At 38.6% G+C, this 25,837-nt stretch overlaps 1 protein-coding gene and 1 pseudogene across 1 annotated transcript; one reads left to right on the forward strand and one right to left on the reverse strand.

The window, feature by feature from the left end:
• Positions 1-12,752: 12,752 nt before the first annotated feature.
• LOC118547712 (olfactory receptor 2B11-like) lies at positions 12,753-15,686 on the reverse strand. Its single transcript, XM_036111294.1, has 2 exons — positions 15,627-15,686; positions 12,753-13,682 (listed from the first exon to the last, which is right to left on the reverse strand). The coding sequence occupies exons 1-2, from the start codon at positions 15,684-15,686 to the stop codon at positions 12,753-12,755; spliced, it is 990 nt and encodes a 329-aa protein (XP_035967187.1).
• A 5,975-nt stretch (positions 15,687-21,661) lies between these two features.
• Positions 21,662-22,748, forward strand: LOC118547711 (hsc70-interacting protein pseudogene; annotated as a pseudogene).
• The last annotated feature ends 3,089 nt before the right edge of the window (positions 22,749-25,837 follow it).

Raw genomic sequence — 25,837 nt, forward strand, 5'->3', positions numbered from 1 at the left:
GTTCTGGAAGTTTCCAGAAGTCTATATTTGGATTCAAGAAGAAGATATAAATTAAACATGTTGCTAAGTCTGGAAATAATTTTGCCTACATGGTTCCTTATGTCACATTCACTATGTTCCAAATGCAGGTATTTGGTACAGGATGGTGGGTTAGAGGAGAATCAGATGAGGTCTCCCCACCCCAGAAATTCCACATATGCTAAGGATGAAAATTAAAGACAGTATGAGGGAAAACCTATGTGAAGCCAAGAAGTGATGTCAGTTCTCAGCTGTCCCAAGTGGGATCTTTATTTTCATGTTTTTAAAATGTTTTATTTATTTTATCTACTTACCTTTATTGTTTTAAAAAATTAATTCCAGTAGAGTTAACATACAGTGTTATATTCATTTCAGGTGAACACTAGAGTGATTCAACAATTCCATACCTTATTCAGTGTTCATCATGATGAATGTGTTCTCCATCCTTATCACTTATCTCCCCCATTTCCCCTCTGGTAACCATCTGTTTGTTCTCTGCAGTTAAGAGTCTGTTTTTTTTGGTTTGTCTCTTTTTTTTCCTTGTTTGTTTATTTTGTTTCTTAAATTCTACATATGAGTGAAATCATACGGTATTTGTCTTTCTCTGACTGACTTATTTCACTTAGCATAATACTCTCTAGCCCCATCTATGTCATTGCAAATGGCAATGTCATTATTTTTATGGCTGAATAATATATATATCAATTTGTGTGTGTGTGTGTGTGTGTGTGTGTGTGTGTGTGTGTGTCTTCTTTATCCATTTATCAGTCGATGGACACTTTGGCTGCTTCCATAATTTGGCTATTGTAGATAATGCTGCAATAAACACAGAGGTGCATATATCTTTTGGAATTTGTGTTTTTGTATTTTTTGGATAAATATCCAGTAGTGGAATTACTGAATTATATGGTAGTTCCATTTTTAATTTTTTAAGGAACCTCCATACTGTCTTCCACAGTGGTTGCACCAGTCTACATTCTCACCAACAGTGAGGTTCCTTTTTCTCCACATCTTTGTCAACCCTTGTTTCTGTGTTTTTTATTTTAGCCATCCTGGCACGTGTGAGGTGATATCTCATTGTGGTTTTGATTTGTATTTTCCTAATGATCAGTGATATTGAGCATCTTTTCATGTGTGTATTGGCCATCTGTATGTCTTCTTTGGAGAAATGTCTGTTCGTGTCTTCTGCCAAGTTTTAATTGGATTATTTGTGAGTTTTGGTGTTGAGCTGTATAAATTCTTTATATATTTTGGAGTCTTTATATATTTTGGAGTCTGCTTGAGATTCTCCACCTCCTACCTCTCTAAAATAAATAAATAAATCTTTTGAAAAATCACCGTCAAGACAATAAAAAGGCAAGTCACGGAACTGGATAAAATATTTGCCACACATATATATGCCCAAGGATTTGTATCCAGCATATATAAAGAATTCCCCCAACACAGTAATGAAAAGACAAACAATTTTGAAATAGGCAAATGAACAGACACATCACAAAAGAAAATATACAAATGGTAAATGAGGACATTAAAAAGTGCTCAGTACAATTAGTCATCAGGAAAAAGGAAAGCAAGTCCATATGAAATATCACTACACATCCACAAGAATGAATGAAATTAAAAAGTCTGGGAGATTTGGAAAAGGTGGTGGAGGAGTAGGGGACCCTAGTCCAACTGGTCCCGGAATTGAGCTGGATATCTACCAGACCACTCTGAGCACCCATGAAATCAGCCTGAGATGTAAAAAGATCTGGATCTCTACAAACAGAAGATCGCAGGTGGTTGGTTTCAAGGTACGAAGCAGGGAGCCGTGATTCCATGGGCAGATATCGGAGGATAAATGATAAATGGCAGCAGGAGGGAGCCTGGCTGGGGGGATCTTACACTGCTGGTAAGCAACAACCTCCCACACTGGGGATGGGGCACAGACTCGCAGACTGGTAGCTGCGAGGAAAGGACTTTAGATGGAAACCAGAGTGGCGGGGTTGAGGGTGCGAACTGGGAGTGGCTGGCGGTTTTAGAAGCACAACGGGCAGAGACGTGCCCTGACCTGGAGGCAGGGCTTGAAGTGCTGTGGAGGGGCACACAACCCAGGATGCTGCAGTTTGTAGCAGCACAGACAGAAATGGAGAGACTGTGGCCTGGAGAGCTCACTGAAGAACAGACTGCAATCTCTCTGCTCTGAGGCAGAATGTTGGAAATGGGCTCTTCTGCTCTGAGTCTCAGAAGAGACGAGGAAAGCCACCAGGGAAAGCCACCAGAGAACAAAAGCCCCCCAAAACCAGTTCCCACTGAGCCCATCCCCCACCACAGGGGGGCAGGGCAACTCTGCCCAAACAGGGTTGCCTGAGTAACAGCGTGTCAGGCCCCTCCCCCCAGAAGACAGTCTGGGAAAACAAGAGGCCAGCAACCCTAAGGTCCCTAGAAAACAGGTGCATCTTGCTTGAGTTGTGGTCAATAATTTGAACTCTATACATTCCCTCAACCACCCATCAACAGAATGACTAGGAGGAGGAACCCCCAAATTAGGAAAGACTCAGAGATTATGATTTATGCTGCAGATTTACAAATGGATGCAGATATAACCAAGATGTCAGAGATGGGATTCAGGTTAGCAATTGTGAAGACAATGGCTAGAATGGAGAAATCAATTAATGGCAACATAGAGTCTCTAAGGGCAGAAATGAAAGCTGAATTGGTAGAACTTAAAAATGCTATCAGTGAGATCCATTCTAATCTAGATAATCTAACAGCTAGGGTAAGCAAGGCAGAAGGACGAATTAGGGACCTGGAAGACAATTTAGTAGATAAAAAGGGAAAAGAGGAGGCCAGGGAAAAACAACTCAGAATCCATGAAAATAGAATCAGAGAAATAAGTGACACCATGAAGCGTTCCAATGTCAGAATTATTGGAATCCCTGAGGGGGTAGAGAGAGAGAGAGGACTAGAAGATATATTTGAGCAAATCATAGCTGAAAACTTCCCTAATCTGGGGAATGAAACAAACATTCGTGTCCTAGAGGCAGAGAGGACCCCTCCCAAGATCAAGGGGGAAAACAGGCCAACACCCCAGCATGTAATAGTAAAACTTGCAAATCTTAGAACCAAGGAAACCATCTTAAGGGCAGTTAGGGGAAAGAGATTCCTTACATACAAAGGGAGGAACATCAGAATAACATCAGACCTATCCACAGAGACTTCGCAAGTCAGAAAGGGCTGGCAAGACATATTCAGGGTACTAAATGAGAAGAACATGCAGCCAAGAATACTTTATCTGGCAAGGCTATCATTTAGAATGGATGGAGAGATGCAGAGCTTCCAAGACTGGCAGAAGTTGAAAGAATATGTGACCACTAAGCTGGCCCTGCAAGAAATATTAAGGGGGGTTCTATAAAAGTAGAAAGACCCCAAGAGTGATATACAACAGAAATTTACAGGGACAATCTATAAAAACAACGTCTTCACAGGCAACAGGATGACAATTAATTCATATCTTTCAATAATCACTCTTAACGTGAACGGCCTAAATGCTCCCATAAAACTTCACAGGGTTGCAGATTGGAAAAAAAGACAGGACCCATCCATATGCTGTCTACAAGAGACTCATTTTGAACCTAAAGATACATCCAGACTGAAAGTGAAGGGATGAAGATCTATCTTCCATGCCAGCAGACCTCAGAAGAAAGCTGGGGTAGCAATTCTCATATCAGACAAATTAGATTTTAAACAAAAGACTGTAGTTAGAGACACAGAAGGACATTATATCATTCTTAAAGGGTCTATCCAACAAGATCTAACAATTGTAAATATCTATGCCCCCAACATGGGAGCAGCCATCTACATAAGCCAACTGTTAACCAAAATAAAGAGTTATATTGCTAACAATATGTTAATTGTAGGAGACCTCAATACTCCACTCTCAGCAATAGACAGATCACCTAAGCAGAAAATCAACAAAGAAACAAGAGCTTTGAATGACACGCTGGAGCAGATGGACCTCATAGATATATACAGAACATTCCACCCTAAAACAACAAAATACTCATTCTTCTTGAGCGCACACGGAACTTTCTCCAGAATAGACCACATACTGGGCCACAAATCAGGTCTCAACTGATACCAAATGTAGAGATTATTCCCTGCATATTCTCAGACCACAATGTTTTAAAACTGGAACTCAATCACAAGAAAAAATTTGGCAGAAATTCAAACACTTGAAAGCTAAGACCACTCAGCAAAAGCGAACTATTGGGACTTCATCAAGATAAAAAGATTCTGCACAGCAAAGGAAACAGTCAACAAAGCTAAGAGGCAAACCATGGAATGGGAGAAGATATTTGCAAATGACACTACAGATAAAGGGCTGATATCCAAGATCTATAAAGAACTTCTCAAACTCAACACCCAGAAAACAAATAATCAAGTCAAAGAATGGGCAGAAGACATGAACAGACACTTCTCAAAAGAAGACATACAAATGGCGAACAGACACATGAAAAAATGTTCATCATCATTAGCCATCAGGGAAATTCAAATCAAAACCACACTGAGATACCACCTTACACCAGTTAGAATGGCAAAAATGGACAGGGAAAGAAACAACAAATGTTGGAGAGGTTGTGGAGAAGGGGGAACCCTCTTACACCATTGGTGGGAATGCAAATTGGTACAGCCACTTTGGAAAACAGTGTGGAGGTGCCTCAGAAAATTAAAAATAGAGCTACCCTATGACCCAGCAATTGCACTACTGGGTATTTACCCCAAAGACACAGATGTAGCGAAAGAAGGGCCATATGCACCCCAATGTTCGTAGCAGCAATGTCCTCAATAGCCAAACTGTGGAAAGAACCGAGGTGCCCTTCAACAGGTGAATGGATAAAGAAGATGTGGTCCATATATACAATGGAATATTACTCAGTCCTCAGAAAGGATGAATACCCAACTTTTACATCAACATGGATGTGACTGGAGGAGATTATGCTAAGTGAAATAAGTTAAGCAGAGAAAGTCAATTATCATATGGTTTCACTTATTTGTGGAACATAAGGAATAGCATGGAGGACATTAGGAGAAGGAAGGGAAAAATGAAGGGGGGGAATTGGAGGGGGAGACGAACCATGAGAGACTATGGACCCTGGGAGGCAAACAGGGTTTTAGAGGGGAGGGTGGTAGGGGGATGGTTTAGCCTGGTGATAGGCATTAAGGAGGACAAGTATTGCATGGTGCATTGGGTGTTATACAAAAACAATGAATCATGGAACACTACATCAAAAACTAATGATGTACCATATGGTGACTAACATAACATAATAAAATAAAATAAAATTTAGAAAAAAGTTTGTGATTTTTAAAAGCTTGATAAGATTCTGATGTGTATCAAGGTTGAGCAGCAGCCCTCCAGCTGGTTAGACTAGTCACATCAAATGTGCCTGCACATGTTACAAGGAAATACATTTAATCATTCATCATAGAAATGTATTTCAATATGATTGCTGAAAATAATTTATTTAGATATGGATATTATTATTTTTGTAGATTTTATCTAAAAGTATGCACCATCTGTTTATTGATTATGGTAGCTATATATTAAAGAGTTCCATTTTTAGGTGAAATATATTCAATAAAAAAGGAAACAATTTTTATCTTAATGTTTAAACTACAGTGCAATTAACTAAATTATCATGTCCTATATGGTAGCTGCTAATATATTTATGCCATAATTAAGAGGAAACAATTAGCCTAGTGCATACTGATTTGAAGTTGCAAATGTAGTAATTGACTGCAAACATTATAACCTAAAGGAATAAATAGTATTGAGCTATCAGACTCTTCGGAAGGTATAATGGGAATATAATGAGCAGTTTTATTTCAAAACCACACAAATATTTTGTAAAATGCTGTTTATTCATACAGCCCAGCTCTGAGATTTTCTGCCTTCTTCAGCTCCTTTATGATCTCTGCTTCTATTCTGGGATTCAGAGTTTTCCAATGAGTTAATTCCCAAATTGTGCTATGTTATTTCCTCTCAAAAAGAAGCCAATAAAATCAGAAGAAAAGTGTTTGAGAAGTGGTAAACATGGTTAACAGTGTACTTTGGAGTTATCAAACATTGAATATGTTAACTTTCCTTCCCAAACTCCAAAACTCCAAGCATAATATATGGCTTTCCCCAAATTTGTTTAAATGTGGATTACTTTTTGGGGCCCCTGGGTGGCTCAGTCATTGGGCGTCTGCCTTCAGCTCAGGTCATGATCCTAGGGTCCTGGGATCAAGCCCCGCATCGGACTCCCTGTTCCCCGGGAAGCCTGCTTCTCCCTCTCCCACTCACCCTGCTTGTGTTCCCTCTCTCACTGTGTCTCTCTCTGTCAAATAAATAAATAAAATCTTTTTAAAAAATAATAAAATTAAATTTAAAAAAAATGTGGATTACTTTTTTAAAATTGCTGTTAAGATCTACTGGAACAGTGCCAGAAGATAGTTTGAGAAACATTGCCTCAACATCAGCCACTAACTACATTTGTTAAACTCATTGTTTAGTACATGACACATTTTACACGAACCTGTGATGTATGTTTTAACCATGGATAATGAGGATGTATGTAAGACTTGTCATTCACTCATTTATTTAAAATATATTTATTCAGGGTCTATTCCTTGGTTCCTATTGTGCTGATTCCTCAGGTACCAAGTGAGATAAAAAGACCTCATGGTTTTTGTTTGTTTGTTTGTTTGTTTTGGAGAGAAGTGGTCATCCACAGGAATATAAAATTTCAAGTGGTCAGTACTATGAAAGAGGCACACAAGTGAAATCAGAATAACTTGTTTGACACATGACCATGCCAGAGAATCAGCCTGCCTCCAAAAGTTTGTTTCCTTGTCTCCAACAACAACAGAATGGTAGTGTCCTTCCATTCAAGTCTACAAAAAAAAAAAAAAAAATTATTGCAAAGGATAGAACAGAAACTAAAGATTGAACTAATTTATTATGATTAATTATTGATTGCAATCAATATATTTCTGTGTTAGGGGCTTGTACAGTATGGGTAAGTGGGTTTTGTTCTTGCCATTTGGAAGTGAATAGTGGAAACACACCATGGTGCTAGATGTATGAACACCTTATATAAATGTATTTAGTTGTTAGAAAAATAATTGCATATTTACCTCAAATATAAGTTAAGGATGAGATTTTTGTAAGTGTGGGGAATGAAGAAGTATGAGAAAATGACAGATTTATAATGAATTAATATTCCCCCCAAAATTAATAGAATTCCCCCTCCTGCATCATTGTAAATCTTTGTATCTTATCACTTTTATCTCAGAATTGATGATGTGATAGCCAATTTATTTTCCATCCCTCCCATGTTATCCTCCGCTTTCCCCATTTTCTTTCTTCTTACCATTTAATGCTCTAATTCCTAAATGATTGAACTAGTTCATCCTTTGAGTAGCTACCAAATACATCTAATATTCTTAGGCTATGTAAATTGTCTCCCCAGTGAAGGCTACATGACTTGCAACCCTAGGAGGATACACAGAAGCCTCTCAGGATTTGAATCCTCAACATTTCCCTTTGGAAACCTAGAAATAGTTACTTCAGTCAAATACCTCAAAAGGAAGGAAACCCATGGAGACATGTAGGAAAGTAAGAGTCAGATATTTGTTTTTTTAAGAGGATTTCTTTTTTTAATAATTTTTTATTATGTTATGTTAATCACCATACAGCACGTCATTAGTTTTTGATGTAGGGTTCCATGATTCACTGTTTGCATATAACACCCTGTGCTCCATGCAATACCAGGAGACAAACCATGAGAGACTATGGAATCTGGGAATCAAACTGAGAGTTTTAGAGGGGAGGGGGCCGGGGGCATGGGTGAGCCTGGCACGTATTGCAGATATTATATTTGAATTATATTATTTATAAAAGATCAGACAGTGAATGTGTGGTTAAGAGAGTCAGTTCTAGGATATGAGGTATTATCCCATCTTCTCTTGCTGGTAATTGATAAAAGCAGGTGGTTAGCACTGTTGGTGACAATATAAATTGGTACAGGTACTATGGACAACAGTATGGAGATTCCTTTACAAATTAAAAATAGAAATACCATACAATCTAGTAATTCCACATCTGGTATTTACCCAAGAAACAAAAACACTAATTCAAAAAGATATATGCATTCCTAGGTGTATTCCAACATTATTAACAATAGCCAAGACATGTAAGCAGCCCATGTCCATCATAGATGAATGGATAAAGAAGTAACACATACACACACAATGAAACGTTATACAGCCATAAAAAAGAAAAAAAAAAAAAAAAACCTTTGAATTTGCAACAACATGGATGGATCTAGAAGGTATAATGCTAAGTGAAATAAGTCAGGCAGAAAAAGCCAAATACCATATTTCACTTATATGTGGGATCCAAAAAAATAAAAGCAGTAAGAAACAAACAACAACAAAAAAACAGAAATAGACTCAGAAATACAGAGAACAAACTGTTTGTTGCAAGAAGGGCAGGGGTAAGGGGTGGACAAATTAGGTAAAGGAAATTAAGAAATAGAAACTTCTAGTTATAAAATAATTAAGTCACAATGATGAAAAGTACAGCAGAAGGAATATTGTGAATAATATTGTAATATTATTGTAGGGTGACAAATGGTGACTACACTTACTGTGGTGAGCATTTGATAAGGTGTATGATTGTTGAATCACTATGTTGTACACGTGAAACTAATATAATGTTGTACATCTATTATACTTCATTAAAAAATAAAAATTAAAAAGTTGATTAGCAAATAATACCCATAATATATCTATAATAGCAAGAACGTAAACTGTGGTCTATGTTACTTGCATTATTTTTATAAAATTACACATAAAATGATAAGGTTTCATTTGTTTGATTGATGATGAATGAGTCAGTGAGCATTCATTTATTGCCTACTTTTCAGATTCCTACAGCAGAATTTCTCAATGGATTTAGAGGACTTAATGACAGGGATTCACTCCCATGCAAATTGCAGGCAAGTGGGGATTAGGGTTCACATTGCAAAATGAGGGCCAATAAATGATAGCACTGTGATGAATAAATGTATTTGTAGATCAGATAATGACTGGAGGAAGCTAACCATTTTGGAGGAGGGTAAACCCAAGGTAATTTAGAGTAGAGGATCTTCAGAGTCCTACACAGAAAGTGTGGAGTACACAAGCTGTTTTTTTTGGGGGGGGGGTTGTTTTGTTTTTTGTTGTTTGTTCATTTGTTGTTGTTGTTTTTTAATTTTATTATGTTATGTTAGTCACCATACAATACATCATTAGTTTTTGATGTGGTGATCCACGATCCATTGTTTTCGTATAACACCCAGTGCTCCATGCAGTACATGCCCTCCTTAATACCCATCACCAGGCTAACCAATCCCCCCTCCCCCCTCCCCTATAAAACCCTGTTTGTCAGAGTCCGTAGTCTCTCATGGTTCATCTCTCCCTCCTATTTCCACCCTCCCTTCATTTTTCCCTTCCTTCTCCTAAAGTCCTCCATGTTATTCCTTATGTTCCACAAATAAGTGAAACCATATGATAATTGACTTTCTCTGCTTGACTTATTTCACTTAGCATAATCTCCTCCAGTCACATCCATGTTGATGTAAAAGTTGGGTATTCATCCTTTCTGATGGCTGAGTAATATTCCATTGTTTATATGAATCACACACATCTTCTTTATCCATTCATCTGTTGAAGGGCATCTCAGCTCTTTCCACAGTTTGGCTATTGTGGACATTGCTGCTATGAACATTAGGGTGCATATGGCCCTTCTTTTCACTACATCTGTGTCTTTGGGGTAAATACCCAGGAGTGCAATTGCTGGGTCATAGGGTAGCTCTATTTTTAAATTTTGAGGAAACTCCACACTGTTTTCCAAAGTGCCTGTACCAACTTGCATTCCCACTAACAATGTAAGAGGGTTCCCCCTTCTCCACAACCTCTCCAACATTTGTTGTTTCTTGCCTTGTCAATTTTTGCCATTCTAACTAGTGTAAGGTGGTATCTCTGACTTGATTATTTGTTTTTTGGGTGTTGAGTTTCAGAAGTTCTTTATAGATCTTGGATACTGGCTTTTTAAATGTAGTGTCATTTGCAAATATCTTCTCCCATCCTGTGGGTTGCCTTTTTGTTTTGTTGACTGTTTCCTTTGCTGTGCAGAAGTTTTTATCTTGATGAAGTCCCAAGTGTTCATTTTTGCATTTGTTTCCCTTGCTTTTGGAGACATGTCTAGGAAGAAGTTGCTGTGGCCGAAGTCAAAGAGGTTACTGCCTATGTTCTCTTCAAGGATTTTGATGGATTCCTGTCTCATATTGAGGTCTTTATCCATTTTGAGTTTATCTTTGTGTATGGTGTAAGAGAATGGTCAAGTTTCATTCTTCTGCATGTGGCTGTCCAATTTTCCCAGCACCATTTATTGAAGAGACTGTCTTTTTTCCCTTGCATGTTTTTTCCTGCTTTGTCGAAGATTATTTGACCATAGAGTTGAGGGTCCATATCAGGGCTCTCTATTCTGTTCCATTGGTCTATATGTCTGTTTTTGTGCCAGTACCATGCTGTCTTGGTGATCACTGCTTTGTAATATAGCATGAAATCGGGCAACGTGTTGCCCCCAGCTTTGTTTCTCTTTTTCAACATCTCCTTGGCAATTCGGGGTCTTTTCTGATTCCATACAAATTTTAGGATTGCTTGTTCCAGCACTTTGAAAAATGTCGTTGGAATTTTGATCGGGATGGCATTGAAGGTATAGATTGCTCTGGGTAGCATAGACATTTTAAAAATGTTTATTCTTCCGATCCATGAGCATGGAAAGTTTTTCCATCTTTTTGTGTTTTCTTCCAGTTCTTTCATGAGTGTTCTGTAGTTCCTAGAGTATAGATCCTTTACCTCTTTGGTTAGGTTTATTCCGAGGTATCTTATGGCTTTTGGTGCTATTGTAAATGGAATTGATTCTTTAATTTCTCTTTCTACAGTTGCATTGTTAGTGTATAAGAAAGCAACTGATTTCTGTGCATTGATTTTGTATCCTGCCACATTACTGAATTGCTGTATGAGTTCTAGTAATTTGGGGGTGGAGTCTTTTGGGTTTTCCACATAAAGTATCATGTCATCTGCAAAAAGAGAGTTTCACTTCTTCTTTGCCAGTCTGAATACCTTTTATTTCTTTTTGTTGTCTGATTGCTGTTGCTAGGACTTCTAGTACCGTGTTGAATAATAGTGGCAAGAGTGGGCATCCTTTTTGTGTTACTGATCTTAAGGGAAAGGCTCTCAGCTTTTCCTCATTGAGGATGATATTCGCTGTGGGTTTTTCATAGATGGATTTCATGAACTTGAGGAATGTTCCCTCTATCCCTATACTCTGAAGAGTTTTAATCAGGAAAGGATGCTGTATTTTGTTAGATGCTTTTTCTGCATCAATTGAGAGGACCATATGGTTCTTCTCTCTCACCTTATTAATGTGTTCTATCACATTGATTGATTTGCAAATGTTGAAGCACACTTGCATCCTGGGGATAAATCCCACTTGGTTGTGGGGGATGATCCTTTTAATGTAGTGTTGGATCCTATTAGCTAGGATTTTCTTGAGAATTTTGGAATCCATATTCATCAGGGATATCAGTCTGAAATTCTCCTTTTTGATGGGGTCTTTGCCTGGTTTGGGGATTAAGGTAATGCTGGCCTCATAGAATGAGTTTGGAAGTTTTCCTTCTGTTTCTATTTTTTGAAAGCGCTTCAGTAGAATAGGTATTATTTCTTCTTTGAATGTTTGGTAGAATTCTCCAGGGAAACCATCAGGCCCTGGACTCTTGTTTTTTGGGAGGTTTTTGATCACTGCTTCAATCTTGTTACTGGTTATTGGCCTATTCAGGTTGTCAATTTCTTCCTGCTTCAGTCTTGGCAGCTTATAGGTTTCCAAGAAGGCATCCATTTCATCCAGGTTGCTCAGCTATTGGCATATAGTTGTTGATAATAATTTCTAATAACTGTTTCTATTTCCTTGGTGTTAGTTGTGATCTCTCCCCTTTCACTCATAATTTTATTAATTTGGGTCCTTCCTCTTTTCTTTTGGATATGTCTGGCCAGTGGTTTATCTTTCTTATTAATTCTTTCAAAGAATCAGCTTCTAGTTTTGTTGATCTGATCTACTGTGTTTCTGGTTTCTAATTCATTGATCTATGCTCTAATCTTAATTATTTCTCTTCTAATGCATGGCTTAGGCATCGTTTGTTGCTTTTTCTCTAGTTCTTTAAGGTGTAGAGTTAGTTGGTGAATTCGGGGTTTTTCTATTTTTTTGAGTAAGGCTTGGATGGCTCTGTATTTCCCCCTTAGGACCGCCTTTGCAGTATCCCATAGGTTTTGGACCGATGTGTTTTCTTTCTCATTGATTTCCATGAATTGTTTAAGGTCTTCTTTGATTTCTTGGTTGACCCAAACATTCTTGAGCAGAGTGGTCTTTAGCTTCCAAGTGTTTGAATTTCTGCCAAATTTTTTCTTGAGATTGAGTTCCAGTTTTAGAGAATTATGGTCTGAGAATATGCAGGGAATAATCTCAACGTTTGGTATCAGTTGAGACCTGATTTGTACCCAGTATGTGGTCTATTCTGGAGAAAGTTCCATGTGTGCTTGAGAAGAATGAGTATTCTATTGTTTTAGGGTGGAATTACAAGCTGGTTATTCTCTTCCAATAGAGTTCATGGAAGCCTCCTTATTGCCCCTTTCATGTCCTTGTTCCTCAAAGTATAGATAAAAGGGTTAAGCATAGGAGTCAGCAGACTGTATAACAGGGCCATGAGTTTGTCCTTGTCCTGGGAATTAGTATCAGCAGGTTGCACATACATGCATATTACCAGCCCATAGAAGAGAGAGACCACAATAACATGAGAGCCACAAGTATTGAAGGCCTTCTTGTTTCCTGTTGACGACCGAATTCTGACCACTGTAGCTACAAGGAACCCAAAGGAGAGAAGGATAAGAGACAAGGGAACCAGGGTAAAGAACGTCCCTACAAGAGAGAGCATAGTTACATTGAAAGTGGTGTCAACACAGGACATCTTGATCATCACTGGAATCTCACACAAGAAGTCATCCACCTTGTTGTTACCACAAAGTGGCAGCTGGACAGTGAGGGATAACTGAAGTAAGGAGTTAGACAAACCACTTATCCATGCCACAGCCACTAGGGAGACACAGAGTAGCCGATCCATGATAGCCTGGTACCTCAAGGGCTTGCAGATGGCCACGTACCGATCCAAGGACATGACTGCCAAGAGGATGCATTCTGTGGCCCCCAGGAAATGAAACATATAGAACTGGGCCACACAACCTGCATAACTGATGGACTTATCTGGTCCCCAGAGATTCAGCAGCAGTTGAGGGATGGTGGTTGTGGTAAAACACAGGTCCAGGAAGGAGAGGTTGGAAAGGAAGAAGTACATAGGACTGTCAAGATGAGGGTCTCCCCTGGACACCACAATAATCAAGATGTTTCCCACTAGTGTGCAGATGTAAGCCACAAACACCATTATGAAGAGTGGCATTTCCAACCAGGGATGGTCAGAGAAACCCAAGAGGATGAAGACCTTTGGAGTACTTGCATTGCCAGATTCATGACAGTCATTCCTCTTGTTGGTGGATTCAAGTCAAAGTGAAAAAATGTTTATAGAAAAACTATTAGGGAAGAGGAAAGTCAGCATTGCTCTTATACCAGAGAATATTATAAAACAGAGGAATGTTTCCCAGGAACCAGCCATGCCGACTTACTACATGGTTTCATTTCTTTCATCCACTGTTTGCTGACCCTGGGCCACTCTGCTTGAATTCATGACTTGGTTTAGGTAAGTTCAGGAATTTCTGAGCTCCAGCTGGATCGATCTGAATGCATAGAAACGAGACATAGTTCTGTTCCTTGGGCCTATGCCTCAAATCTTAAAATGACTTTTGCAGCATAAACCTTTTGTCATAACAGGAAACATGCAGTTGAAAGGAAATGATTCCTTGCCACATGTTCAGTACTTGAGGAACAAGGCAAACAGTAACTGATAGCACAGCCTGGTGATATGAGACATTCAAGACATCAGTGCTTAAAAATGATATAGTATGTTCTAGTGCTTGTCACCTCAGGAGTTGTAATCTATCACAAACTTGACAGCTGTATGGTTGTTTATGGATTTGCCATTTGTTTCCATTGCACCTGTGAGTGTATGTGTACGTGTGTGACCTGGGTTATGATGTAAAATGTATATCTTGCTATCAGAAGTGGTAAGAAGTTTCCAACTCTGTTGTAGTAGAAAAGAGGATATGACATCAGAGAACCTGGATCCAGTCGACTGCTGATAGTTAACACATAGACCTTTTCTGCATTGCTTACTAGCCAGCTGTGTTTTGTGAGGATTAATTAATTAATTAATTATGTGTGTTTATGCTTCATTAAGTGAAATACTTAACATGTGGGTAGTTATTTTTATGAAGTGTAGTGCCCAGTGGTGATTAAGAGTCCATATCAACTCATTAATCCTTGTTCCAGTTGCATCCAAATATTCAGTGTGCTTACCCCTGCCAGAAGCCTCACAAGGATTACATTTTCTTCTCTTTCATTCTCCAAATCACTCCTATTATGTGACTTGAATCCAGTGTTCATGATGTTAAGCTTTTTATGCCAGTACACATATATTTTAATTCATAGAAATGCCCACTAATGCAAACAGTGACCCTACATTATTTTTCACTGAAAGAGACACATTTTAATGTTTTAAGTTATAATGATGCTGCATTATTAAAGGTATCAATTTATTTCCAAATTTCTTTTAGTATACAGCTTTGCATAGAGAGGTGACAACATGCATGGAGTTGCAAAACGATAACATCAATGAAGCTAATTAGATCACTCCCACCCACATACAACATCTCTCGTAAGTCATTGCAGGTATTCAATGGTCATGTTCCCTGTTTTTGCAAAATTGACATGGATCTTTTCTTTCCAACAGTGTTAAGTGTTAGTTAGAGATAAGGATTGAATATTCTCTCTGCATTCAGTGGCTTCACCTCATCATATCTTAGTTCCTTAATATTATTCATTTGTTTGACTTGAAAGATCCCAAATATATTTAGATGTGGAAACCAATTTTCCTCCAAAGTTATATTTGTTAAGGAAAGTTTCCTCTCTGTATATAAAGCTGTGGGACCTTTTCCTCATAGAGATAATAAATCTCACTGGACATTACTTGGCAAGAAACACTGTAGAAATTCCCTCGTGGGAATACTACCTTCTAATTTTCTTCTTGCCACAATGAAATAGAAAGATAAATTTTGGAGTTTTCCTTGCTGTGGGAAATGGACTCAGGAGTAAAAGAATCTTAGAAAAACACATTTACCTCAACAATTTCATAGAAAACTTCCTTACATACCAGTGAAAATTTAACATAATTGTTTTTGGTGTCAAGATAGAATTTTCTTTTATTTATATTCTCCTTGGATTATTGTTTCTTGAGATTCTTGCTATAATAAAGGCAGGAATATTCTTTACTCTATGCAGAGAAATCATCCAATTACCACATTGCCCCACCAACCTCCCCTCGAGTAACTCTCAGCTTGTTTCCATAGTTAAGTGTCTCATGGTTTTTCTCCATCTTTGATGATTTCTCCTTCAGTTTTCCTTCCCTTCCTCTATGATCCTCTGTGCTGTTTCCTATATTCCACATATGAGTGAAACCATATAATAATTGTCTTTCTCTGATTGACATATTTTGCTGAGCATAATACCCTCCAGTTCCAACCATGTGGAGGTAAATGGTAGGAATTCATCCTTTCTGATGGCTGAGTAATATTCCATTTTATTTATGGACCACATCTTCTTTATCAATTCATCTATTGAAGGACATCTTGGTTCCTTCCACAGTTTGGCTATTGTGGACATTGCTGCTATAAACATTGGGGCACAGATGCAATTTCTGGGTCATAGGGTAGCTCTATTTTCAAATTTTTGAGGAACCCCATACTGTTTTCCAGAGTGGCTATACCAGCTTGCATTCCCACCAACAGTGTAAGACAGTTCCCCTTTCTCCACATCCTTGCCAACATTTGTTGTTTCTTGCCTTATAAATTTTTGCCATTCTAACTGGTGTAAAGTGGTATCTCATTGTGGTTTTGATTTGAATTTCCCTGATGGCTAGTGACGTTGAACATTTTTCACATGTCTGTTAGCCATTTGTATGTCTTCTTTGGAGAAATATCTGTTCATGTCTTCTGCCCATTTCTTAACTGGATTATTTGTTTTTTGGCTGTTGAGTTTTAGAAGTTCTTTATAGATCTTGGATAGCAGCCCTTTATCTATAAGTCATTTGCAAATATCTTCTCCCTTTCCAAGGATTGTCTCTTTGTTTTGTTAACTGTTTCTTTTGCTGTGCAGAAGATTTTTTTTTAATTTAATTTAATTTTATTATGTTATGTTAGTCACCATACAATACATCATTAATTTTTGATGTAGTGATCCATGATTCATTGTTTTTGTATAACACCCAGTGCTCCATGCAGTGTGTGCCCTCCTTAATACCCATCACCCTCCCCTCCAACACCCTTAGTCTATTTCTCAGAGTTCATAGTCTCTCATAGTTCATCTCTCCCTCCAATTTCCCCCCCTTCATTTTCCCCTTCTTCCTCCTAATGTCCTCCATGCTATTCTTTATGTTCCACAAATAAGTGAAACCATATGATAATTGACTTTCTCTGCTTGACTTATTTCACTTAGCATAATCTCCTCCAGTCCCATCCATGTCAATGCAAATGGTGGGTATTCATCCTTTCTGATAGCTGAGTAATATTCCATTGTATACATGGACCACATCTTCTTTATCCATTCATCTGTTGAAGGGCATCTCGGCTCTTTCTACAGTTTGGCTATTGCAGACATTGCTGCTATGAACATTGGGCTGTATATGGCCCTTCTTTTCACTACATCTGTGTCTTTGGGGTAAATACCCAGTAATGCAATTGCTGGGTCATAGGGTAGCTCTATTTTTAATTTTTTGAAGAACCTCCACACTGTTTTCCAAAATGGCTGTACCAACAGAAGATTTTTATCTTGAAGTTCATTTTTGCTTTTGTTTCCCTTGCTTTTGGAGACATGTCTTGAAAGAAGTTGCTGTGGCCGATGTCGAAGAAGTTACAGTCAATTTTCTCCTCTAGAATTTTGAGGATTCCTTTCTCACATTGAGGTCTTTCATCCATTTTGAATTTATCTTTGTGTATGGTGTAAGAGAATGGTCTAGTTTCATTCTTCTGCATGTGGTTGTCCAGTTTCCCTGGCACCATTTATGGAAGAGACTTTCTTTTTTCTAATGGATGTTTTTTTTCCTGATTTGTCCAAGATTAGTTGACCATAGACTTGAGGGTCAGTTTCTGGGTTCTCTACTCTGTTCCATTGATCTATGTGTCTGTTTTTGTACCACATACTGTCTTATGACTACAGCTTTGTAATATAGCTTGAAGTCAGGCATTGTGATGCCCCAGCTTTGGTTTTCTTTTTCAACATTCCCCTGGTGATTTGGGGTCTTTTCTGCTTCCATACAAATTTGAGGATTGTTTGTTCCAGCTCTGTGGAAAAAAAATGTCAATGGTGTTTTAATAGGGATTGCATTGAAAGTGTAAATTGCTCTGGGCAGCATAGACATTTTAACAATGTTTATTCTTCCAATCCATGAGCATGGAATGTTTTTCCATCTTTTGTGTCTTCCTCAGTTACTTTCATAACTGTCTGTAGTTTCTAGAGTATAGATGTTTTTCCTCTTTGATTAGGTTTATTCCTAGGGATCTTATGGTTTCTGGAGATATTGTAAATTGAAATTCTGTAATTTCTCTTTCTTCAGTTATATTGTTTCTGTATAGAAATACAACTGATTTCTGTGCATTGATTTTTGTATCCTGCCACGTTGCTGAATTGTTGCATGAGTTCTAATAACTTGGGGATGGAGTCTTTTTTTTTAAATTTTTTTATTGTTATGTTAATCCCCATACATTACATCATTAGTTTTAGATGTAGTGTTCCATGATTCATTGTTTGTGCATAACACCCAGTGCTCCATGCAGAACGTGCCCTCCTCAATACCCGGGGATGGAGTCTTTTGGGTTTTCACATAAAGTATCATGTGTCTGTGAAGAGAGTTTGACTTCTTCTTTGCCAATTTGAATGCCTTTTATTTCTTTTTGTTGTCTGATTGCTGAGGCTAGGACTTCTAGTACTATGTGGAATGATAATGGTGAGAGTGGGCATCCTTGTCGTGCTCCTGTTCTTAAGGGGAAGGCTCTCAACATTTCCCCATTGAGAATGATATTCTCCATGGGATTTTCATAGATGGTTTTTATGAAATTGAGGAACGTTCCCTCTATCCCTATACTTTGAGGAGTTTTAATCAGGAAAGGATGCTGTATTTTGTCAAGTTCTTTCTCTGCATCAATTGAGAGGATCATATGGTTTTTGTCTTTTATTAATGTGCTCTATCATGTTGATTGATTTGCAAATGTTGAACCACCCTTGCATCCCAGGAATAAATCCAACTGGTCATGGTGAATAATCCTTTTAATGTACTATTTGGATCCCATTGGGTAGAAATTTATTGAGATTTTGACATCCATGTTCATCAGGGATATTGGTCTGAAAATTCTCCTTTTTGATGGGGTCTATGTCTGGTTTGGGATCAGGGTAATGCTGGCCTCATAGAACAAGTTTGGAAGTTTTCCTTGTATTTCTATTTTTTTGAAACAGCTTCAGGAGAATAAGAATTATCTCCTCTTTAAATGTTTGGTAGAATTCCCTTGGGAAGCCATCTGGCCCTGGACTTTTGTTTTTTGGGATGTTTTTGATTACTGCTTCAATTTCATTACTGGTATTGGTCTATTTGGATTGTCTATTTCTTCCTGCTTTCATTCTTGGTAGTTTATAAGTTTCCAGGAAGGCATCCATTTCTTCCAGATTGCTTAATTTGGTGGCATATTATTGCTAGTAATAATGTTTAATAATTGTTTCTATTTCCTTGGTGTTAGTCATGATCTTTCCCCCTTTCATTCATAATTTTATTAATTTGGGTCCTTTCTCTTTTCTTTTGGATAAGTCTAGCCAGTAGCTTATCTTTTTTATTAATTCTTTCAAAGAACCAGCTTCTAGTTTCCTTGATCTTTTCTACTGTTTTTCTGGTTTCTATTTCATTGATTTCTGCTCTAATCTTTATTATTTTTCTTCTTCTGCCTTATTTGCTGGACCTTCTCCATCTCCTTTAGGGGTAAGCTTAGTTTGTGCATTTGGGATTTTTCTTATTTTTTGAGAGAGGCTTGGATGGCTATGTATTTCCCCCTTAGGACTGCCTTTTCTGTATCCTATAGGTTTTGGACTGATGTGTTTTCATTCTCATTAGTTTCAATGAATTGTTTAAGTTCTTCTTTAATATCCTGGTTGACCCATTCTTTAGCAGGATGCTCTTTAACTTCCACCTGTATGAGTTCCTTCTAAATTTCTTCTTGTGGTTGAGTTCCAGTTTCACAGCATTGTGGTATGAAATATGCAGGGGATAATCTCAATCTTTTGGTATTGGTTGAGACCTGATTTGTGACCCAGTATGTGGTCTATTCTGGAGAAAGTTCCATGTGGGCTCGAGAAGAATGAGTGTTCTGTTATTTTAGGATGGACTGTTCTGTATATATCTATGAGGTCCATCTGGTCCAATGTGTACTTCAAAGCTTTTGTTTCTTTGTTGATCTTCTGTTTAGATGATCTGTCCATTGCTGTGAGTGGAGTGTTGAGGTCTTCCACTGTTAATGTATTATTGTCAATATGTTTCTTTATTTTCATTATTAATTGGTTTATATAATTTGCTGCTCCCATGTTGGGGGCAAAGATATTTATAATTGTTAGTTCTTCTTATTGAATAGAACCTTTAAGTATGATATAGTGTCCCTCTACATCTCTTACTACTGTCTTTGGTTTAAAATGCAATTTTGGGGGGCGCCTGGGTGGCTCAGTCGTTAGGCATCTGCCTTCAGCTCAGGTCATAATCCCAGGGTCCTGAGATCGAGCCCTGCATCGGGCTCCTTGCTCAGTGGGAAGCCTGCTTCTCCCTCTCCCACTCCCCCTGCTTGTGTTCCTGCTCTCACTGTCTCTCTTTCTGTCAAATAAATAAAATCTTTAAAAATAAATAAATAAAATGCAATTTTTGTGATATGAGAATTACTAACCCAGCTTTCTTTTGAGGTCCACTGGCATGGTAAATTGTTCTTCATCCCCTCACTTTCAATTTGGAGGTGACTTTAGGCTCAAAATGGGTCTCTTGTAGACAGCAAATGGATGGGCCCTGCTTTTTTATCCAATCTGAAACCCTGTGTCTTTTCATGGGAGCATTCAGCCCATTTACATTCAGTGTAACTATTGAAAGATATGAATTTAGTCCCATTGTATTACCTGTAAAGTCCCTGTTTCTGTATATTTTCTGTTTCTTTTTGGTCTATGCAACTCTTGGGGTTTCTCTTCGCTTACAGAATCCCCCTTAATATTTCTTGCAGGGCTGGCTTAGTAGTCACATATTCTTTCAGCTTCTGCCTATCCTGAAAGCTCTTTATCTCTCCATCCATTCTGAATGACAGCCTTTCTGGATAAAATATTCCTGCCTGCATGTTCTTTTCATTTAGTACCCTATGTCTTGCCAACCTTTTCTGGCTTGCCAGGTCTATGTGGACAGGTCTGATGTTATTCTGATGTTCCTCCCTTTGTATGTAAGAAATCTTTATCCCCAGCTGCTCTCAGGATAGCTTCCTTTGCTCTAAGATTTGTAAGCATCATTATTACATGTCAGGGTATTGATCTATTTTTATTGATTTTGGGAAGGGTCCTGCTGCCTCTTGGACATGAATGCTTGTTTCCTTCTCCAGATTAGGGAAGTTCAGCTATGATTTGTTCAAATATACCTTCTAGTCCCCCCCCCCGACCCCCTCAGGTATCCCAATAATTCTGACATTGGAACATTTCATGGCACTGTTCATCTCTTTAAGTCTATTTTCATGTGCTATTAGCTGCCTATCCCTATCTCTTCAGCTTCCTTCCTTTCTATCAGCTTATCTTCCAGGTCACTAATTCATTCCTCTGCCTCATTTAGCCTGGCTGTTAGAGTGTCCAGTTTAGATTGTATCTCATTCATAGCATTTTTAAGTTCTGCCTGATTAGATCTCATTTCTGCTTTTAAAGATTCTATATTGTCACTAATGCTTTTGTCAAGCTTAGCTATTGACTTCATGATTGCTATTCTGAAGTCTGTCTTTTTCATCTTCCTTATATCCATATCCATTAGTTCTGTGGCAGAGAACATTGTCTCTGGTTCTTTTCTTTGTTGAGAGTTCCTCCTCCTTGTCATTCTATTGAGGAATGGATGAGTGAATGGACGGGGTCCAAAATATCAACCATGACTCAAGGTAGATATACCCTAGCAAAATCAGAGTGATCAGATGCCACCACCAAAAAAACAAAGCCAAGTCCCCTTCCACATGATCATGCTGAGCTAATACCCGTGTCTGGAATCCAGCCGCAACCTCAGCGGCGCCTGCCGCCTGCCACCGCCTCTGGACCATGGACCCCTGCAAAGTGAGCGAGCTTCGGGCCTTCGTGAAAATATGTAAGCAGGATCCGAACGTTCTGCACACCGAGGAAAAGCACTTCATACGGGAGTGGGTGGAGAGCATGGGGTGTAAAATACCACCTGCCACTCATAAAACTAAATCAGAAGACGATATCAAGGAAGAAAAAACAGATAGTAAGAAGGCGGAGGAAAACATAAAGACAGATGAACCATCAAGGTAGGAAAGTGATCTAGAAATTGACAATGAAGGTGTGATTGAACCAGATACTGATGCCCCTCAAGAAATGGGAGACGAAAATGTAGAGATAACCGAGGAAATGATGGATCAGGCAAATGATAAAAAAAGTGGCTGCCATTGATGCCCTAAATGATGGTGAACTACAGAAAGCCATTGACTTGTTCACAGATGCCATCAAACTGAATCCTCGCTTGGCCATTCCGTATGCCAAGAGAGCCAGTGTCTTCATCAAATTACAGAAGCCAAAAGCTGCCATTCGAGACTGTGACAGAGCTATTGAAACAAATCCTGATTCAGTTCAGCCTTATAAGTAACGAGGCAAAGCACACAGACTTCTGGGCCATTGGGAAGCAGCAGCACATGATCTTGCCCTTGCTTGTAAACTGGATTATGATGAAGATGCTAGTGCAATGCTGAAAGAAGTTCAACCGAGGGCCCAGAAAATTGCTGAACATCAGAGAAATATGAGCGAAAACATGAAGAGCGAAGATCAAAGAAAGAATGGAAAGGGTTAAGAAGGCTCAGGAAGAACATGAGAGAGCCCAGAGGGAGGAAGAAGACAGACGACAATCAGGAGCTCAGTATGGCTCTTTCCCAGGCGGCTTTCCTAGGGGAATGCCTGGTAATTTTCCTGGAGGAATGCCTGGAATGCAGGAATGCCTGGGCTCAATGAAATTCTTAGTGATCCAGAGGTTCTCGCAGCCATGCAGGATCCAGAAGTTATGGTGGCCTTCCAGGATGTGGCCCAGAACCCAGCGAATATGTAAAAATATCAGAGCAATCCAAAGGTTATGAATCTCATCAGTAAACTGTCAGCCAAATTTGGAGGTCAAGCATAATGCCCTTCTGACAAATAAAGCCCTTGCGGAAGGAAAAGCAAGGATCACCTAATGGATGTCACAATAATGCAAACCAGTGTACCTCTGACTTTCTCATGAAGAAAGCTGGGGTGCTGTGAAAAGAATCCCTACCCCTCTGCCCCACATGCAACTGAAACATTCTACAGTGTTTTGCCATTAGGGTATTCATTCAGATAATGTTTTCCTACTAGGAATTACAAACTTTAAACACTTTTTAAACCTTAAAAATATTTAAAAACATATTAAAAGGGTGTGTTAGTCCCTACATTTTTCTTTACTAATCATTTCAGTTTTTTTTCCCTTGGATTGATTGGGCAAGGAAGATACTTCAGTGTGGGAGATTTATTGTTCAGTTTGAGTGAAATAAAGGTTTATTAGTGAGAGGCAAATATAATATTTAAATAGATGAAGTTTGAGTTGGAGATATGGTTTCTGAGGCATTTTGACTTGTGTTTTTAAATGCTTTATTTTTTAAACACGATTTATTTGGGTAAAACCATTGGGACCACCAGTACTGCAGTAGGATCTGGATAGGGACCGGAAGTGCTTGGCAGGGCAGCAGCAATCTTACTCCTTTTTTATAGTGTGCACCCTTGTGCAGATGCATTTAAATCTTACACTGTGGTGAAGGGATGATTTTTATAATGCTGCAGTAGAATTGGATTACTTAGCTGTGTTCTTGTCTGATATAGAAAATAAATGTTTGCATTATTCCCACATAGGGGAAATAAGGGAATACTTTTCTTTTTATACTTCTGTGTTTAGAGTGACCTTCCTGGTCAGAAAATACCCATCTCTTGGTGTGCTTTCTACTTGTTTTCACCTCCCCCCGCACCACCACCCCATACTCTTTTTGGGCTAAAGATAATCCTTTTTCACTGGCTTCATCACTACTGTATCATTCACAGCATAATTGTGCAAGTATATGTCATGCTGGGTTTAATATGTAATATAGTGATTATGTGAAGTAATACCCATAACAGCTGTAGTTTCTTACTTGGCCAAGCGATTTCATATTTAAATTATAGGTTTCCACTTTGGTGAAATCTTACCATGTCAAAAGATATTGGAAGGAGGGATTCCCTTTGGTGTTCAGTCTTCTACTTAGGAAATACTGTTGCAATTGGAGTTTATCTTACATTATTCATCTTCATAGTTTGGAGAGTATGAGGTTTGAATTCATTGATATACATAGAGGGGAACCAAACTTCTTGATCCAACATGAATTATAAAATTGATGAGATCCATGGTTCTTCATTTCGGGGTTGATGAGTCATTGTGCTCCTGTTTAGCTCCTAAATACTGCACCATATCCCCCACCTCTCCTTTTTCTCCCTCCCTCTCCTCCAAGGATAAAGAAATGATAGATTTTCTGTTGTACATTCAACTCTTAATATTAATTGGACTAAGTCTAGGCACTGTACCAGGAATTGCTAGGGTTCTACCTATCTTTCAATTTAAAGTGCTGGTGTTTAAAAACAGTTTCAAGGGATGAGAACCTCTGTACTTTGCTTATTTTGAAGAATCAGTGGTAAGAGCAGTGAAAAAAATTCCATGGGATACATTTTTGAAATAGCACATTTCTGAAGTCATAAGTAAGTTGATTCAGGTTCTAACCCTTTGCTGTACACAAGCAGATAGAAATGCATCTGTTATATGAGTGAGAAAAGGCTGTATGCTAACTGAGCATGCTTTTTAAACCCTTTAAAAATACTTGGCATATAAACTTGCGATTGAGCTTACCGGTGGTTTTTTTGTTGTTGTTAATGTGTGTTCTCTCTCAGATTTTCTAATGTGTGCTGTGAATAACTCAAGAAGACCAGTTCCTTTTGGGTTCCTTATTTGATTTAATTATATATTAAGTACATTCTAACATTGCAAATATTACCATAAGTGGGTAAAAGTAAAATTGGTCTTCTGAAAATGTGTCCTGTGCTTTTAAGTTCCACAAATACAAAGTACATTCATTTTCATAGAAACTCAGTATCATTTCTAAACCAGAGTTTTTTTTCATGTGCTAACAATGATATAAGATGGAAAAGTAAAGGAGTTTTTTCTGCTTAAAAATATATAGTTATTGGATTTCTAGCTACATTAAAAATAGAGTATGGTTTCAAACTGGAAAAAAAAGCCAAAATGAAACACAAGAGTAAAAATAAAAAATAGAAAAAATTTAAAAATTAAAAAATAAATAATTTCAAGAAAGAGGGGTTGGGAAGGGGGGCTATAATCTCTCAGTGTGGACAAAGCAGGATGTTTCAATTTTTCCTGGGTGTATTTTGGTCTGTGTGTTAGAGGCCACTATGTCCCAAAACTACTAGGAAAGTAAAAATTTATATATAAAAAGGAAAACTGAGTAGAGTGAAACACAGGCTAAAATAAAGCATCTATCTATAAAAAATATAGGTGTGTAAAAATACAAGTTCAAAAAGAGACTATGAAAAATGATTCGGTATAATAAACATCTAGTTGACATGAGGAGAAGGTATGAAGGAAAATACAGCAGGGGAAAACATCATGAGAGAAGGGGGAAAAGAAAGAAAGAAAAGAAAAGGAGAATTATATCTGAAAAATAAACAGGCCGTGCGGCCACACCTGGAGCTCAATGTACAATTCTCCCCTGGCGTTGGGATTTTACAGTCTTGTGGGATCCAGGGACTGGCATCCACCTGCTCCTTCCAGCCTGTGTGCTGGGTGTTTCTCAGGGAACCCTGCCTGCGCGGAGCTGCCGCACACCTTGTCAGGGGATGGGCTCCGTGGGACCCGGACCTCTTTTTGACCTGTTCCCCGGGGGCCTTCCTGCGCCCCTTCAGGGGATCAGAGCAAACATGGCCACAGCCAAACCTCTGGCCCAGAGCAGAAAATTCGGTCTGCCGTCTTTAATAAACTCTCCAGGACAAACAGTCTCCACTTCTGCTTGATCTGCTGAAAGCCGCAGCCTCCCACGGTGCGCGCCCACCGAGCTCTCTCGGAAGTGTCTTCAGGGCCCGGGAGGGGCTGCCCTTTGTGCTTCTCACACCACTAGCGGCTGTGGGCCCTGCGCGCACCCAAAGCTCGGGAATCAGGCC

Source organism: Halichoerus grypus, chromosome 9 (assembly GCF_964656455.1).
Source record: "Halichoerus grypus chromosome 9, mHalGry1.hap1.1, whole genome shotgun sequence".
In the NCBI taxonomy this organism is placed as follows: domain Eukaryota; kingdom Metazoa; phylum Chordata; class Mammalia; order Carnivora; family Phocidae; genus Halichoerus; species Halichoerus grypus.

Coding starts and splice junctions, on each gene's coding strand:
- LOC118547712 (XM_036111294.1), bottom strand. CDS start 15,686: ATGGAGAAAAACCATGAGACACTTAACTATGGAAACAAGCTGAGAGTT. Junction 13,683..15,626: donor TGAGAGTTACTCGAGGGGAG/GTTGGTGGGGCA, acceptor TCCACCAACAAG/AGGAATGACTGTCATGAATC.